Source organism: Henckelia pumila, chromosome 4 (assembly GCF_033568475.1).
Source record: "Henckelia pumila isolate YLH828 chromosome 4, ASM3356847v2, whole genome shotgun sequence".
Taxonomy (NCBI): Eukaryota; Viridiplantae; Streptophyta; class Magnoliopsida; order Lamiales; family Gesneriaceae; genus Henckelia; species Henckelia pumila.
This window is the reverse complement of record NC_133123.1, coordinates 143,299,626-143,314,425: the sequence shown is the minus strand read 5'-3', so window position 1 is coordinate 143,314,425 and position 14,800 is coordinate 143,299,626. Positions and strand designations below refer to the sequence as shown.

The 14,800-nt window shown below is 36.6% G+C and overlaps 2 protein-coding genes across 2 annotated transcripts; both read left to right on the top strand.

The window, feature by feature from the left end:
- The first annotated feature begins 1,030 nt into the window (after positions 1 to 1,030).
- LOC140865298 (putative cyclin-A3-1) lies at positions 1,031 to 3,376 on the top strand. The gene is made up of 7 exons (XM_073269894.1): positions 1,031 to 1,627; positions 2,070 to 2,302; positions 2,397 to 2,549; positions 2,645 to 2,678; positions 2,789 to 2,938; positions 3,031 to 3,165; positions 3,275 to 3,376. The coding sequence occupies exons 1-7, from the start codon at positions 1,274 to 1,276 to the stop codon at positions 3,347 to 3,349; spliced, it is 1,134 nt and encodes a 377-aa protein (XP_073125995.1). The 5' UTR covers positions 1,031 to 1,273; the 3' UTR covers positions 3,350 to 3,376.
- A 10,340-nt stretch (positions 3,377 to 13,716) lies between these two features.
- Positions 13,717 to 14,781, top strand: LOC140863132 (B3 domain-containing protein At3g06220-like). The gene is made up of 2 exons (XM_073266316.1): positions 13,717 to 13,813; positions 13,952 to 14,781. Exon 2 carries the CDS (start codon positions 14,021 to 14,023, stop codon positions 14,723 to 14,725), a length of 705 nt encoding a protein of 234 aa, XP_073122417.1. The 5' UTR covers positions 13,717 to 13,813; positions 13,952 to 14,020; the 3' UTR covers positions 14,726 to 14,781.
- The last annotated feature ends 19 nt before the right edge of the window (positions 14,782 to 14,800 follow it).

The following is a 14,800-nucleotide window of genomic DNA, read 5'->3' as shown; positions in this document are numbered from 1 at the left end:
TAAGAACTTATAAATTCAACGAGTTAATTATTATATGACACAATAACACATGCACGTCGTCTACTCGTATTATTGTATATATATATACATACATCTATACAATATTATAATGCAATAGGATGTTAGAGTAACCTTTTTTTTGTTATTTTAATGGTTAGACCAAATTACCCCTACTAATATTCACTAAAAATAACATATCATTAGAAGCAATGATTAAGTGAGAAGGCTTTACAGAAATTGTTTGGTCTCTTGGTATGACCACACAAAATTAATAATAATTTTTATTTATTTATCTATTTTCAAATTTTAAATTATTTGAAAAATTTAATGGAGCGAGAAATATCTACTAGAAGCAATGATGCTTTAACTACTTCTTATGGTTACCATTCTTAACCCAAAAAAATTTATTTTTTTTACTATAAATTTATTAGATTTTTTATTGAAATTAAGTATAATAAGAAAATAATTTTTCGTCACACACATCGTGTGTACAAATATGCTAGTATAAGATAAGATGAGAGGGTTTTATTATTTTATATAATTAGTAATAAAAAATAAATTTTGGGCCAAAAATGAGGTTAGGCCATTTAGTCGTATAAAGCATCATTCTGAGGCCCAACTAAACACAACATACGGATCTAGTTACGACTCTCTATGATCTCTATAAGCCCAACGAAGTTCTTCATTTTTTGGATCCAGCCCATTCCCATTCCCACAACCCGAAAGTTGCTTAAAATTAGATAGCAATTATTGTATTTACATGCATTTGTTTGTAAAATCTAAAATGTATAACTATCGTTATCTGTCTCAGAAGCACATATCTCGCCTATAAATGAAAATTTATCATTCAAAGATATAATTTAAAAAATATATTTTTAATTAATTTATTATAATTGAATCTCGAATGCTGACAAACAATCGGATATAATACCATATTTTACCATACTTCACTCTGTTTTTTTTTTTTTAAATAAAATAAATCATTATGTATTTCTGTTAATTTCTAAGCTGAAATGTGAACCGGGAAACTCATCCCCAAATCCTCCAACTTCAAAATTTTTTACACAAACTGAAAAATGGTACCTTAATCAAATCGAAAAAAACCTCGTTCAGTTTAATTTGGAACCGCGCTCACTCGAATAATTTTCAAAACACCATCGAATGGCGGTTCTAATTATAACAATTACAGCTTATATACTCAAACCCTCAAGCTGAACTCGCCATTTTAATATCCCGGCCATTATCTTGAATTCCCCATTTTAAGGATTCTGAAATGGCTGACCAAGAAAACTGCGTCAGGGTCACGCGCTTGGCGGCGAAGAATAGAGCCGCGCCGGAGTCTGCGCCGGAGCAGAACAAGAAGAGGAGGGTGGTTTTGGGTGAGATTCAGAATATTGTCTCCTCTCAGGATGTGGGTTTGGGCAAAAAAGTGAAGCGCGATGCTGCAAAGAAAAAGAAGGAAGTTAAGCCTAAAAGGGATGCGAAGAGTAGTAAATCGAGTGCGAAGGAGACGTTAGATGTGAAGGAAGATTATGGTTCTGGGATTGATGTGGTTGCTGAATGTGATGACCCGCAGATGTGTGGAGCCTATGTTTCTGATATATATGGTTATCTTCAAAATATGGAGGTGAGCCTGATTTTTGTTTATTTGTGTGCTTGCTTTTATTCGGGATTTAGTGAGTTCATTTCCTTGTTTTGTTGAACGCAGTTGCTAATTTGAGTTACTTTAGTTTATCTTATTTGATAAATGTATTGGGTTTGTTTTGATGATGAGGTTTTTTGAGTCTGTAAGTGAACGAATGGGCTAAGCCTAAATGTGGAGAGCCGGTTTTAGGTCTTTAGCTATCCTTTTTCTGCTCAAATTGCGCTGTCGATTATATTTGTTCTTAATTTTGATAAAGCTGGAATCTTGCTTTAATTGTTGTAGATGAGTGCCCTCAGTATTTCTATAATTATTGATATAGACATCGGTTGTTGGATCTTGTATTAATTATTTGTGTTCATTCTTCACCTTATCACCTGAAATTTGTGGTTTGGACATTAAATTGGAATGGTGTTTTTTGATCTAGATGGAGGTCAAGAGAAGGCCACTCGCAGATTACTTGGAAAAGATTCAGAAGGATGTAACGGCAAACATGAGAGGGATTTTAATAGATTGGTTAGTGGAGGTTGCGGAAGAGTTCAAGCTTGTTCCGGATTCGTTGTATCTAACAGTTTCCTACATCGACAAATTCTTGTCTACTAAAGCTATTAACAGACAAAAGCTTCAGCTTCTTGGTGTTTCTTCAATGCTCATAGCTGCGTAAGAACCTCATGATTGGCACCAAATATTTTCTTCAAGAATACCAGTGTCCAAGTTTCACTTGCAAGTTTTTGTATTTTGTGGTGATCTATAGGAAATACGAAGAGATTAGTCCTCCGCATGTGGAACGTTTTTGTTACATAACTGATAACACGTACTCCAAAGAAGAGGTAGTGAAGATGGAGGCCGATGTACTCAAATCACTTAAATTTGAAATGGGCAACCCTACCGTTAAGACATTTCTCAGGTAGAAGTTGATAAGCGTTTACTGTATGCAGTTTTCTCGACATTTTCTTGATTCATTTGGCTGAAGATTGTTTCCTTTTCTAATTGGTGTTTCAGAAGATTCACCAGGATTGCTCAAGAGGATTACAAGGTAAATTTCCATTAACATCTGAATCACTACATGCTAGGTGCCTAGGTATTTTGCGATAACTTTCCAGTAGTTGATATATATAATTCTCACTTATACACCGCCTTGTGCAGGATTCCAGTCTGCAAGTGGAGTTCTTGGGTTACTACCTTGCAGAGTTAAGTTTGCTGGATTACGAATGTATTAAATTCTTGCCCTCTTTGGTAGCTGCATCAGTCATTTTCCTGACAAGATTTACGCTTCAACCAAATCAACATCCTTGGGTAAATTCCATATAAAGCTTTGAACTGGTTTTAGTTAATTGTCTTGTGTGTTTACTTTCTAATAACCTTAACCTTCGATTAATTTTCTTCAGAATTCGGCTCTGCAATGCCGTTCGAGATACAAGGCTATGGATTTAAAAGAATGTGTACGTATCCTTCATGACTTGCAACTGAGTAAAAAGGGGATTTCTTTGGTTGCAATTAGGGAGAAATACAATCAACACAAGGTTAATACTAAACACTCATTCATGTTTTCTAGGTTCTGATTTCATGTATATTATTCAAAGTTCAAATCCTGGATGATAATGTTTGAAAAATCTTTTCATTCTGCAACAGTTCAAGTGCGTCTCAACATTATCTTCGCCTTTAGAGATACCGGAGTCGTTCTTTGAAGGCGTCAACATCGACTGAAGAAGTATATTTTCTAAACTCTAGGAATCCAGCAAGTTGTACATAAAAACCTTGAAGATTGCCAATTTGTTTGGTTACATTTTTCCGAGCTGGGCTTAAAGCGTATAGCCAGACCACAACTTCGGACTCGGATTTTTGTTCTGAATTTTGATGTTGCAAATGTTAACCAAAACAAGATTACAGATATTTTTTTGTATAACAAAGATCATGTTATGAGGGTGTACTTCGAATTCTGAAAACGTGTACAACAATAGCAGCAACGACAACAACTAGTCGAGGCGAGAGATTCTCTCTATTTGCAAGACGAAATTGTCCGTTAACAGTGTTCAACGGTGACGGCAATCGTCTCTAAGATACAACGACTAACGATCGTGATATAGCAGCACTATAAATATCACGAACTTCAAAAATCTGACATACCTACTGTCTCGCTCAAACTATGGTGCGCTCGGTCGGTTAAATTTAGCGGACCGAGCGCCCAACTTTTATGAAACATTTTGTCTCGGCAGAGGAGGGCCGCGCTCGGTCGGTTGTTTTTAACCGATCGATCGCACTCAGAAAAATAATAAAATATTATTTTTGAACCAAATTTTATCCAAAAAGGATAATCGAATCAGAAGACCTCGTCGAGCCGAGTCGGGCCGGCCGGCCGCGCGCGTGTGCTAGTTGCATCAATTAGCGTTTTGCCCCTTTACAAAACATCGGTACTCTAAGGGCCCAATCCCATAGTCCAAAGTTGGACTATATAATGTGAACAATACATTGGAAATTTTCTAATGTGGGATATTGTTTCTCTCCAAATTATTCACCACAATTCAAATTTTTGGGACAAGCAATTCAAACTTTTGAGACAAGCTTTCAAGCTCATTTCTCATTTCTTACAAACTTTTGGTACAAGGCTTTCAAGCCCATTTATTCATTCAATAATTTCTAACAATCCCCCACATGAATGAATTTCACGTACATTATCATTCTCACTAGAAAGTCTTTATGAGATATTGTTACATCAGGATAGGTAGCTAGTGGCTTTGAACCTACCTTAGTAAAATAATATCGGATTTACTAGTTGCATAGCGACGCGATGTCTTGAACTAGTCAACCGTTTATGTAAACCAAGACAATAGTACTTACATAACAATACTCTTACTTATTTTGTTCTCACGTTGTGTTCATTTCGGCCCTGGACCGTATCTTAGATTCATAAGTGTTGCAATCAAAGCGGCCAATACTTTGCACTTATATAGGTAATCTCCTATCAAGAGTATCATGCGTTACTCCACCACATAGGTATATGAATCATTAAAAGAAAACTTAACCTCACCACATTTTGCAGGTCATTTATACTTGGATATTACAGGAATGAGTGAGTAATTATTCCAAGTACTCAAACTAACATTTATAACTTAGTTGTCCCATTGAACCAAGGTCTTGGGATCTCCAATTCTCAAGGTTGGGTTACCGCTATAAATATTTTAATTTGTGAATTTTAAACTCATTCCTCCAAGTAGTTTGTACATTTGATCTCTATTTATACTTTTTGTAAGCGGATCCGCAAGGTTTTCCTTTGACTTCACATAGTCAACCGAAATAACCCCATTCGAGATCAATTGTCTTATGGTATTATGTCTCCGACGAATATGTCGAGATTTACCATTGTACATACTACTTTGTGCTCTTCCTATTGCTGACTGACTGTCACAATGAATCGTAATGGAAGACACCGATTTATTCCAACATGGAATATCTTCTAGAAAGTTACGAAGTCATTCGGCTTCTTCTCCAGCTTTATCTAGAGCAATGAACTCGGACTCCATAGTCGACCGAGCTCTACAAGTTTGTTTAGAGGATCTCCATGACACCGCTCCTCCACCGATTGTGAACACGTATCCACTCGTAGAATTGAAGTCTTTCGTGTCAGAAATCCAATTTGCATCACAATATCTTTCTAGGACTGCAGGATATTTTGTATACACTATTCCATAACTCGAAATGTATTTCAAATATCCAAGCACTCTCATTAATGCTTTCCAATGATCCTCACTTGGATTACTTGTGAACCGACTAGTTTGTTTACAGTATATGCAAGATCAGGACGTGTACAGTTAGTTAAGTACATTAAACTTCCTATCACCCTTGCATATTCCACTTGTGAAACAAGTTCTCCTCTATTTTTGGCTAAATGTGTACCCAATTCCATAGGTGTTCTAGCCGGAGGACGATTTGTGGTATTAAATCGTTCAAGAACCTTTTCTACATAATGAGTTTGGGATAACATAATTCTAGCAGGAAGTCTAGAGACTTTAATCCCTAGAATTATATCACACAATCCCAAATCCTTCATATCAAAATGTTGTCTCAACATTTTCTTAGTTTTCACAATCAATTCATGGTTACTACCAATGATTAACATGTCATCGACATAAAGGCAAACAATTACATATGCATTTGTAGTACCTTTAATATAGACACATTTGTCACATTCATTTATTGTGAAACCATTTGACAACATTGCAGTGTCAAACTTTTGATGTCACTGTTTAGGTGCTTGTTTGAATCCATACAACGACTTGACAAGTTTACACATCTTTCCTTATTTTTCGGGTACAATAAACCCTTTTGGTTGTTATATATATATTTCTTCATCCAACTCTTCATTCAAAAACGTTGTTTTAACATCCATTTGATGTATCTCAAGATCATGCAAAGCTGCAATAGCTATGAGAACACGAATGGATGTTATTCTAGAAACCGGAGAGTAGGTATCGAAGAAATCATATCCCTCCTTTTGTCTAAAACCTTGAACCACGAGTCGAGCTTTATATTTATCTATAGATCCATCTTCTTTATATTTCCTTTTAAGAATCCACTTGGATCCTAAATATTTACATCCCGGAGGGAGATCAACCAACTCCCACGTATGATTATGCATGATAAAATCTATTTCATTTTGTATGGCTTCTTTTCAAAAAGGAGCCTCAGGATTTGATAAAGCCTCTTGAAGAGTTCTTGGTTCATTATCTAACATGTATGTTAGAAAATCAGGACCAAACGATTTTTTAACTCTTACACGCTTGCTACGTCATGGTTCCTCGTTGTTTTGTGGAGTTTCAGTTGTGTTTTCATGAGTTCACTTGTTCGAACTACTTTCTTTCCTTTCTTTACATGGAAAGATATTTTCAAAGAATACAGCATTCCTTGACTCCATAATTGTGCCTTCATGTACATCAGGAATCGTTGACTTATGTACTAAAAATCGATATGCATTACTATTGTATGCATAACCAATAAATATACAGTCAACCGTTTTAGGCCCAATTTTTATTTGTTTTGGCTTAGGTACTTCTACTTTAGCCAAACACCCCCACACTTTGAGGTATTGGTAAGAAGGTTTACGACCTTTCCACTGTTCATATGGTGTTTCATCTTTTCCTTTGATTGAAATCCGATTTAGAATGTGAGTTGCTGAGAGAATCGCTTCACCCCACATATTTTGAGGTAAGCCAGAATTTATTAACAACGCATTCATCATTTTCTTTAATGTTCGATTTTTGCGTTCTGCAACGCCATTGTATTGAGGTGAGTAAGGGGATGTCGTTTGATGAATGATGCCCGAAGTTGAGCAAAATTCTTCAAAAGGAGCTACATACTCTCCACCTCGATCACTTCGAATCATTTTAATCTTTGAACTTCGTTGATTTTCAATCTCAGTCTTATATTTCTTGAAAGCTTCAATTGCTTCATCTTTACTTTTCAATAAATATACGTAACAAAATCTGGTGCAATCATCAATGAATGTTATAAAGTACTTATTTCCACCTCGTGTTTGTACCATTTTTAAATCACATACATCAGTATGTATTAATTCAAGTGGCGTAGTACTTTTCGTGACATTATGAAATGGAACTTTAACCATTTTCGCTTCAACACAAATCTCACACTTGTTTTGTGGGTTTCTTTTAAACGTATGTATTACTTTTAAATTTGCAAGTCGTTGCAACGTATTGAAGTTAACATGTAGTGACCCTTATCCGGATTACCTACTAAACAGAACTTAGGCATGCAATTTACTTAATTAAACAGATATCAGAATAAACTGCGGAAACATTACAAATACTACAATCCCAAGGCAAGGAATCTGTAAAAATCCAATTAGATTATACAACCATATCGAAAAGCTGTATCAATCCGATAACAACAGAAATAAAAACCTAAGCGAAGCTCCAGCTGACCAATCGCTGCCTAGCCCCTCCTGGAACCACCCGCCTCGTCCAATCGCAAACCTGCCCCATGGAATAGGGTGTCGAGAAATACAAAGTACGAGACGTGAGCATAAAACGCTCAGTACGAGAGTATGAGTATACATGCATGCAAAGTGAACTCCCTATAGCTCGAGGTCAAAGATCAGATAACAGAGACAGACCGGACCCTGGTATGTAGCACGATGTGTCATCGCTGCAGGAGGTGGCTCCCATACCAATATACCAGTGGATATGCCGGACCCAAATCGATGGAAGTCCATCCACTAACAGGATAGGGTACAACCCTACTAATATACATCTCGAAGGAGATAGCTCAATATGCAGATGAATGCAGCATAAATCAATGACATATAAATCATGCAGTCACATAATACATGCATACTCAGTCAGGATATCTCGAACAGTACTATCGTACCTAACACCGAAGTCTGAACTAAGCTGGAAGAAGACAACCCCTAGCTGCCTTAGGTTCAAGTCCCGACCCGACCTGGTCTCAAGACTGACCCGACCTGACCTCTCCCTTCAAGCCCGACCTGAACTGCTCCTGGTCAAGCCCGACCTGAACTGCTCCTGGTCAAGCCCCGAGCTACTCCTTCCCAAACTCCCGAGCTACTCTTTCCCGAGCTCCCGAGCTACTCCTTGGTCCGAGTAGAACTAAGAAGTGAGATGAATACCATGTGTTCTTCCCATGACCGAATACTACCCTGGCCTTGCACATCACTATCTTGAGCACCCTAAGCCCCGACCCGAGCCAAGCACTAACACATTCCCGAGCCCTAGCTCCAAGCCCTAGCTCTAGCTCAATGCCCGAGCTCTTGCTCAATGCCCGAGCTATTGTTGAACAACCATGACCGACCCGAGCTACTCATGTCATGTGTTCTTGATCTTAACTTGTGCTTTTGTTAATAAAATATAATTAACCAATTAATCTTGTAAATTGGAACTGGGCTACTACATAACATGTCCTAATCGTTCATGCCATAATTCATAACTTTCAGTCAAGTAAGCAAAACTAATAACTTTATTCTTCGCCTCAAAGCGGAAAACATTCATTACATTCAATTTAAAGAGACCACTATCTTGGTATCCTTTGCCAACAAATACACCAGATTTAGTTAATACAAATTTATCAGATTCAAATACCATTTTAAATCCAATCTTGCTCAAAAGAGAACCCAAAACTAAGTTCTTCCGAATGTCTGGCACATGCAGCACATTCTTGAGCGTCACCTCTTTGCCCGAGGTCATCTTCAACACCACGTTTCCTACTCCCACAACTTCAGATGTTGCGGAGTTTCCCATGAACAACTTTCGATCCCCAACGGTGGCATAGGTGGAATACATATCTTTATCGGCACAAATGTGACTCGTAGAGCCGGTATCAATCCATCATCCTCTCGGATCATCCATCATATTGGTCTCACAAATAACGGCACTTAAATCAATATCAGAAATTGCTAAAGGTACATACCTTTGTTCAACCAAGTTTGATTGATTTCGTTTCTGATTTGTGTTGTTTTTCTTTGGAATTCGGCAATCCCTTGCCATGTGATTTGGTTTGCCACAGTTGTAGCAACTTCCTTGGAATTTCTTCGCCTTCCTCTTTTGCTTCCCATCATGGGGGCACTTCCTCTTTTGACTCGTACTAGACTCCGCCAGATTTGCTTTGGCCTCGGTTTCCATCTTTTTATGTGACTTGGCCTCGGTATTTCTGTTGTCCTCCTCAATGCGAAGTCGCACTATAAGATCTTCAAGTTTCAACTCCTTACGTTTGTGCTTAAGGTAGTTTTTGAAGTCTTTCCACATTGGAGACAACTTCTCAATGATAGACGCGACTTGGAATGGTTCATTGATTTCCATCCCTTCGGCCAATAAGTCATGCAAGATGATTTGTATCTCTTGCACTTGACTCATTACAGTTTTTGATTCTATCATCTTGAAGTCCAGAAATTTGCCAACCATGAACTTCTTTATACCTGCGTCTTCCGTTTTGTATTTTTTCTCCAAGGAATCCCAGAGTTCCTTGGCCGTCTTGACAGAGGAGTGGACACTATAGAGAGTGTCATTAAGGCCATTCAGAATATAGTTTCTGCACAGAAAATCGTTGTGATTCCATGCATCAACTGCGGTCCTCCTTTGGGTGTCAGAATCGTCATCAATGACGACAGGGGGATCCTCCTTCAAGAATCTAGACAAATTGAGTGTTGTCAGATAGAACAGCATTTTCTGCTGCCAAAGTTTGAAGTCGGAACCAGAAAACTTAGGTGGCTTTTCTCCATGTGCGGGGGTAGCAGCGAGCAGAGTGAATGAAACGGTAGACATCTTCAGAATCCGAGAAATACAAAAATTTCTTCTTGCGATTGTTATGAGGGTGTACTTCGAATTCTGAAAACGTGTACAACAACAAGAACAACGACAACAACAACTAGTCGAGGCGAGAGAATCTCTCTATCCGCAAGACGAAATTGCCCGTTAACAGTGCTCAATGTTGGCGGCAATCGTCTCTGAGATACAACGACTAACGATCGTGATATAGCAGCACTACAAATATCACGAACTTCAGCGAACGAAAATAAGTTTTTCAACTTTTCTTTGAGAAAGTGAGGGAGAGATATTTCAGAAATCAGAAATCTGATGTATACGTTATCAGATGTTTTCTGTATGTATTTTTTGTGTTATAATTATCGTATATATAGGTTTATACACAACTATAGAAGGCGCGCTCGATCGGATATTTTTGACCGATCGAGCGCCCCTCTTCTGACATACCTACTGTCTCGCTCAAACTATGGTGCGCTCGGTCGGTTGTTTTTAACCGATCGATCGCACTAACAAAAATAATACAATATTATTCTTGAACCAAATTTTATCCAAAAAAAAAATCGAATCAGAAGACCTCGCCTCGCCGAGCCGACCGGCCGCGCGCGTGTGTTAGTTGCATCAATTAGCGTCTTGCCCCTTTATAAAATATCGGTGCCCTAAGTGCCCAATCCCATAGTCCAAAGTTGGACTATATAATGTGAACAATACATTGGAAATCTTCCAATGTGAGATATTGTTTCCCTCCAAATTACTCCTCCAAATTATTCACCACAATTCAAATTTTTGGGACAAGCAATTCAAACTTTTGAGACAAGCTTTCAAGCTTATTTCTCATTTTTTACAAACTTTTGGTACAAGGCTTTCAAGCTCATTTATTCATTCAATAATTTCCAACAGATCATACTATTGTTACTCCAACATATTACTTCAGAACCCACGAAAGCCTAATATTATATTCTGAAAAACATATTAGAGAAAACATTACAGCAATAAATAGTGGATTACAGAAGAATATTAAATATTTAATACACGGTAAAAGATAAATCCACAAAAGTCTTATATTCTGAGAAAACGTATTACAGAAAAAAATTACGACAATAAATATGGGTGAATTGGTGTTGAGTTTCTGCACCCAAACATAAATACATGATCAGTTCGCGTAAAAAAAATACTTGTTTAAATTCTTTGAGCACACATGTTTTTTTTTTTTTTGGACTAAAGTTGGTACAAAACATTGAAAATATGGTACAAATACATGATATTCGAGCACTAATTATTCAAGAGCTGGTACAAAAAATAAGATTTGAGTATTAAATCTGAACATCTTTTTTAATATGAACTTATAACATATGTTTGAGTACCCAAAATCATATATTGTATCGGACAGTGGCGTACCCAGGATTTTTAACCAGGAGGGGCGAATTCAACGAATTTAAAAAATTAATACAACGCAAAATATATAACAAATGTCATATATAATTAACTTCATATGTTTTTACAATAACACTTACCAAGATTTTATAATCTGAAAATAATGAATAATACTCAATAAAAAAAATGATGAATAATTCATATATTATCAACTGTCTCAAACACACATCGTTCAATATATGGTATCAAACAATCATTTAACAACATATCATCTCCCAACCTATTACGAAGTGATGTTTTTATGATTTTCATTGCTGATAGCACTATCTTTACAGTTGCAATAATAATAATAATGCTAAATTTAAAAGTAAATATGTGTACCAAATGATATAATTGATATTTTTATTGAACCATTTTTTTAGCAAGTTCGCTAATCTCAACAACTTCAGATAACTAATTGTTATTTTCAAATGTAAAAAAATAAAGTTATCAAGTTGGTACTAAAATATGTTTAACTTGATGAAATCAGATGGCTAATTAAAATAAATTTCCCTTATCACATTCAAGTCAAAAAGACTTTTCGTTTTCGATCTTTAAAAAGATATGGGACAATAAAAAGTATAATGCCAAATTTATTATATCCCAAAATAAATTTATTCTTATCTTATTTATCAAAGACTTTTTAATCAATATAAAATTATATTAATATTTTAGATATATATATATACATATATATATATACATAGTACTAAGTTTTTATTAAAAATAATTTCAAAGAGGCAGTTACAATTAAATTTATATTTAATAATGATATTATGTATATAGTATTAAATTTTTTTTAAATTTCAGGGGGGGCGATCGCACCCTTTCGGGACCATGTAGGTCCGCCGCTGGTATCAGATCTAACACATTTGGTACTTAAATATCATATATTAGAACTATATTTTCAATATTGTGTACCGATTTTAATCCAAATAAGATAAATGTGTCATTAATATCAATATATTTTTCGTACTCAAACATCATATATTTGTATCAGATCTAACACATTTTATACTCAAATATTATATATTACTACCGTGGTTCTAATATTGTGTACTGATTTTCATTCAAAAAATATAAATGTGTTATTAATATCAATTTTTTACTTATATATTTGAGTACTTAAATATCATAGATTAGTATCAGATTTGAAACAATTGATAATAATGTACGATATTTTCAATGTTTTGTACCGACTTTCATCCGAAAAAAATATGTTGATCCATGGAATTTAAATAATTTTTTCCTAACAAGAACTGATTATGTATTTATATATGTTTGAGTGCCGGGAGTCAACACCAAATTACTGAATAAATATTATCAACAAATTAGACATTTAATATGTTGGGGTTTTTTTCTTCCATGGGTTAATTAATGGAAGGCTCATACTTAGTGGAAGAATAGGGGATATAGATTTGTTTTGTTTTTAATTCAATATATAGATATTTGAGAAAAAAAAATTATATTATTCATCGTTTAAAATATTAGATAGTGTATAGATATGTGTTTTTTCTCTTTTCTCCTTCCACATCCGAACATTTTTTCTTTCCTTTTTTTTTTTTCTTTTCATCATATTTCTGTATTTTTTCTTAACATTGCTCTACGCATTTTTCAATTTTTTGTTGAATAGTTTGAAGCTAAATAATGAATAAACTAATCATCATGGATTTTCGGTTCATATGAAATTATTCTCATTCGTATAAACTGATTTTCAAATATTTTTTGATCACGTGGGCTGATTTTCGACTGGTTTTGATCGTGTTCAGTTTGACTGATTTTGAAAAAATCTCAACCGATCGCTCTTGGTTTTCAACTTATGTCGACTAAGTGACTGATCTACGGTAAGAAAAAACTACGTCAGCTGGTTAAGTTAATTAATGTTGTAGTAGTGAGGCGTCGGTACGGAGTTGCGTCAGCTGTGGATATAGACTAGGCTAAGTGACGGACTTCATCTCTTCTATTCTCTTCACTTATACCTTACACTTCAGCTGAGTCTAACGAGGCTCAGGTGCGGAGCCTTACACTGTGGACCGAGACTACGCAAAGGTAGAACACCATAGAAACTTCGCTGACTTAATCATAAACCTTGATTTCGCTACGCTCAATAAGAACCCGGAATAGCGTAAATCGGTTCGTGTTCCGCTTCCAAAAAGTAAGTCGTCTTTGCCCAAGTTTGAACTGCAGACCACTTTTACGTTTGCAGCTTTCTGTTAGTTTGTTTTTTAAAAAAAAGGCTTTCTGTTTAAGCGTCCTCGAGCATGGGTCCGTACGAAACTCATGGAGAGAGATTGTTCCCAAAAAAAACAAAGAGTACATTTGGCAGATTTGAACAGTCCAAATTACGAAAACAGGCACAGGCTTTTTAGAGGCAGCAGAAAAGAAAGTCGAGATCGCTTGATTAATATAGCCAAAGCTTTCACTGCGTCTTTCCCTTTGTTCTTGTTCCGTGTAGCAACAAGCTAAGCTTCTGGTAAATTTGGCCTTGGCATTTCTCTTCTTGTAGGAAACTCTAGCTCTCAAGGGAGTCACATCTTAGGAGTTTTGCTTACTTTCTTGAATGTTCTCCGGTAGGTGTTGATATACTTACTAACATCGTCTTCTTTGAAAGGTACTTGAAGATCTTTGAAGCCCTCTTTGGACCTCTCATCCTCTGCTTCATTCGCACCCACTTTCAGTAATGTCTCTATTTCTCATGGGACCTGGCAGCTCGCAACCCTCCAAGCCCTCTTTTTTCAAGGTGTTGATCGACCAAGACTTCACTCGCCAACTCCGGTTGCCCACTGTTTTCGTTCGGGAACATAAGGAAAGTTTGGCAGAAAAGGCCGTCATTAGAGCCAGTTCTGGGGAATCTTGGGTGGTGAAACTGGAGCATACTGACGATGGGAAATACTTTACCCGGGGCTGGTCGAAATTTGCTGAGGATATGAGGCTCGAAATGGGGGAGTTTCTTGTGTTCTGGTTTGCTGGAAACTCCACATTTGATGTTTTGGTGTACAGGATCAGCGGCTGCTGCCGGAGAGTTGTTTCAAGCGGTGAAAAAGCTGATGTGAGTAACAAGCGAGTGAAGATCACTGGCAGCTTGGAGAAAGATGGAAGCCCACTCTACTTCGAAATAGTTTTGGGGAAGCATCATTTATCAAGGGTGTGTCTGAGTGTGACCTTCGTAAAGATGTCTGGTTTGATCAAACGAAAGAGGGTGTTGCTGGAGTACGTGCCGAAGCAACATTTTGCTTCTGCGGCGGTGCGGCTGAGGCCAAAGTCTAGGGTGGAATTGGCTTGGCCAGGATTCGTGCAAGAAAATCACCTGGTATATGGAAGTACCTACTATTTTGAATTCGATCCTGAGAAAAAAGTGATCAAGATTGATGAGATCAAGAAGTAAATGGCGCAGCGCCATTGAATAGAAGTTAGATATATATTTCTATTGCGAGGCCCCTTGTGTTCCGTGCATATGTTA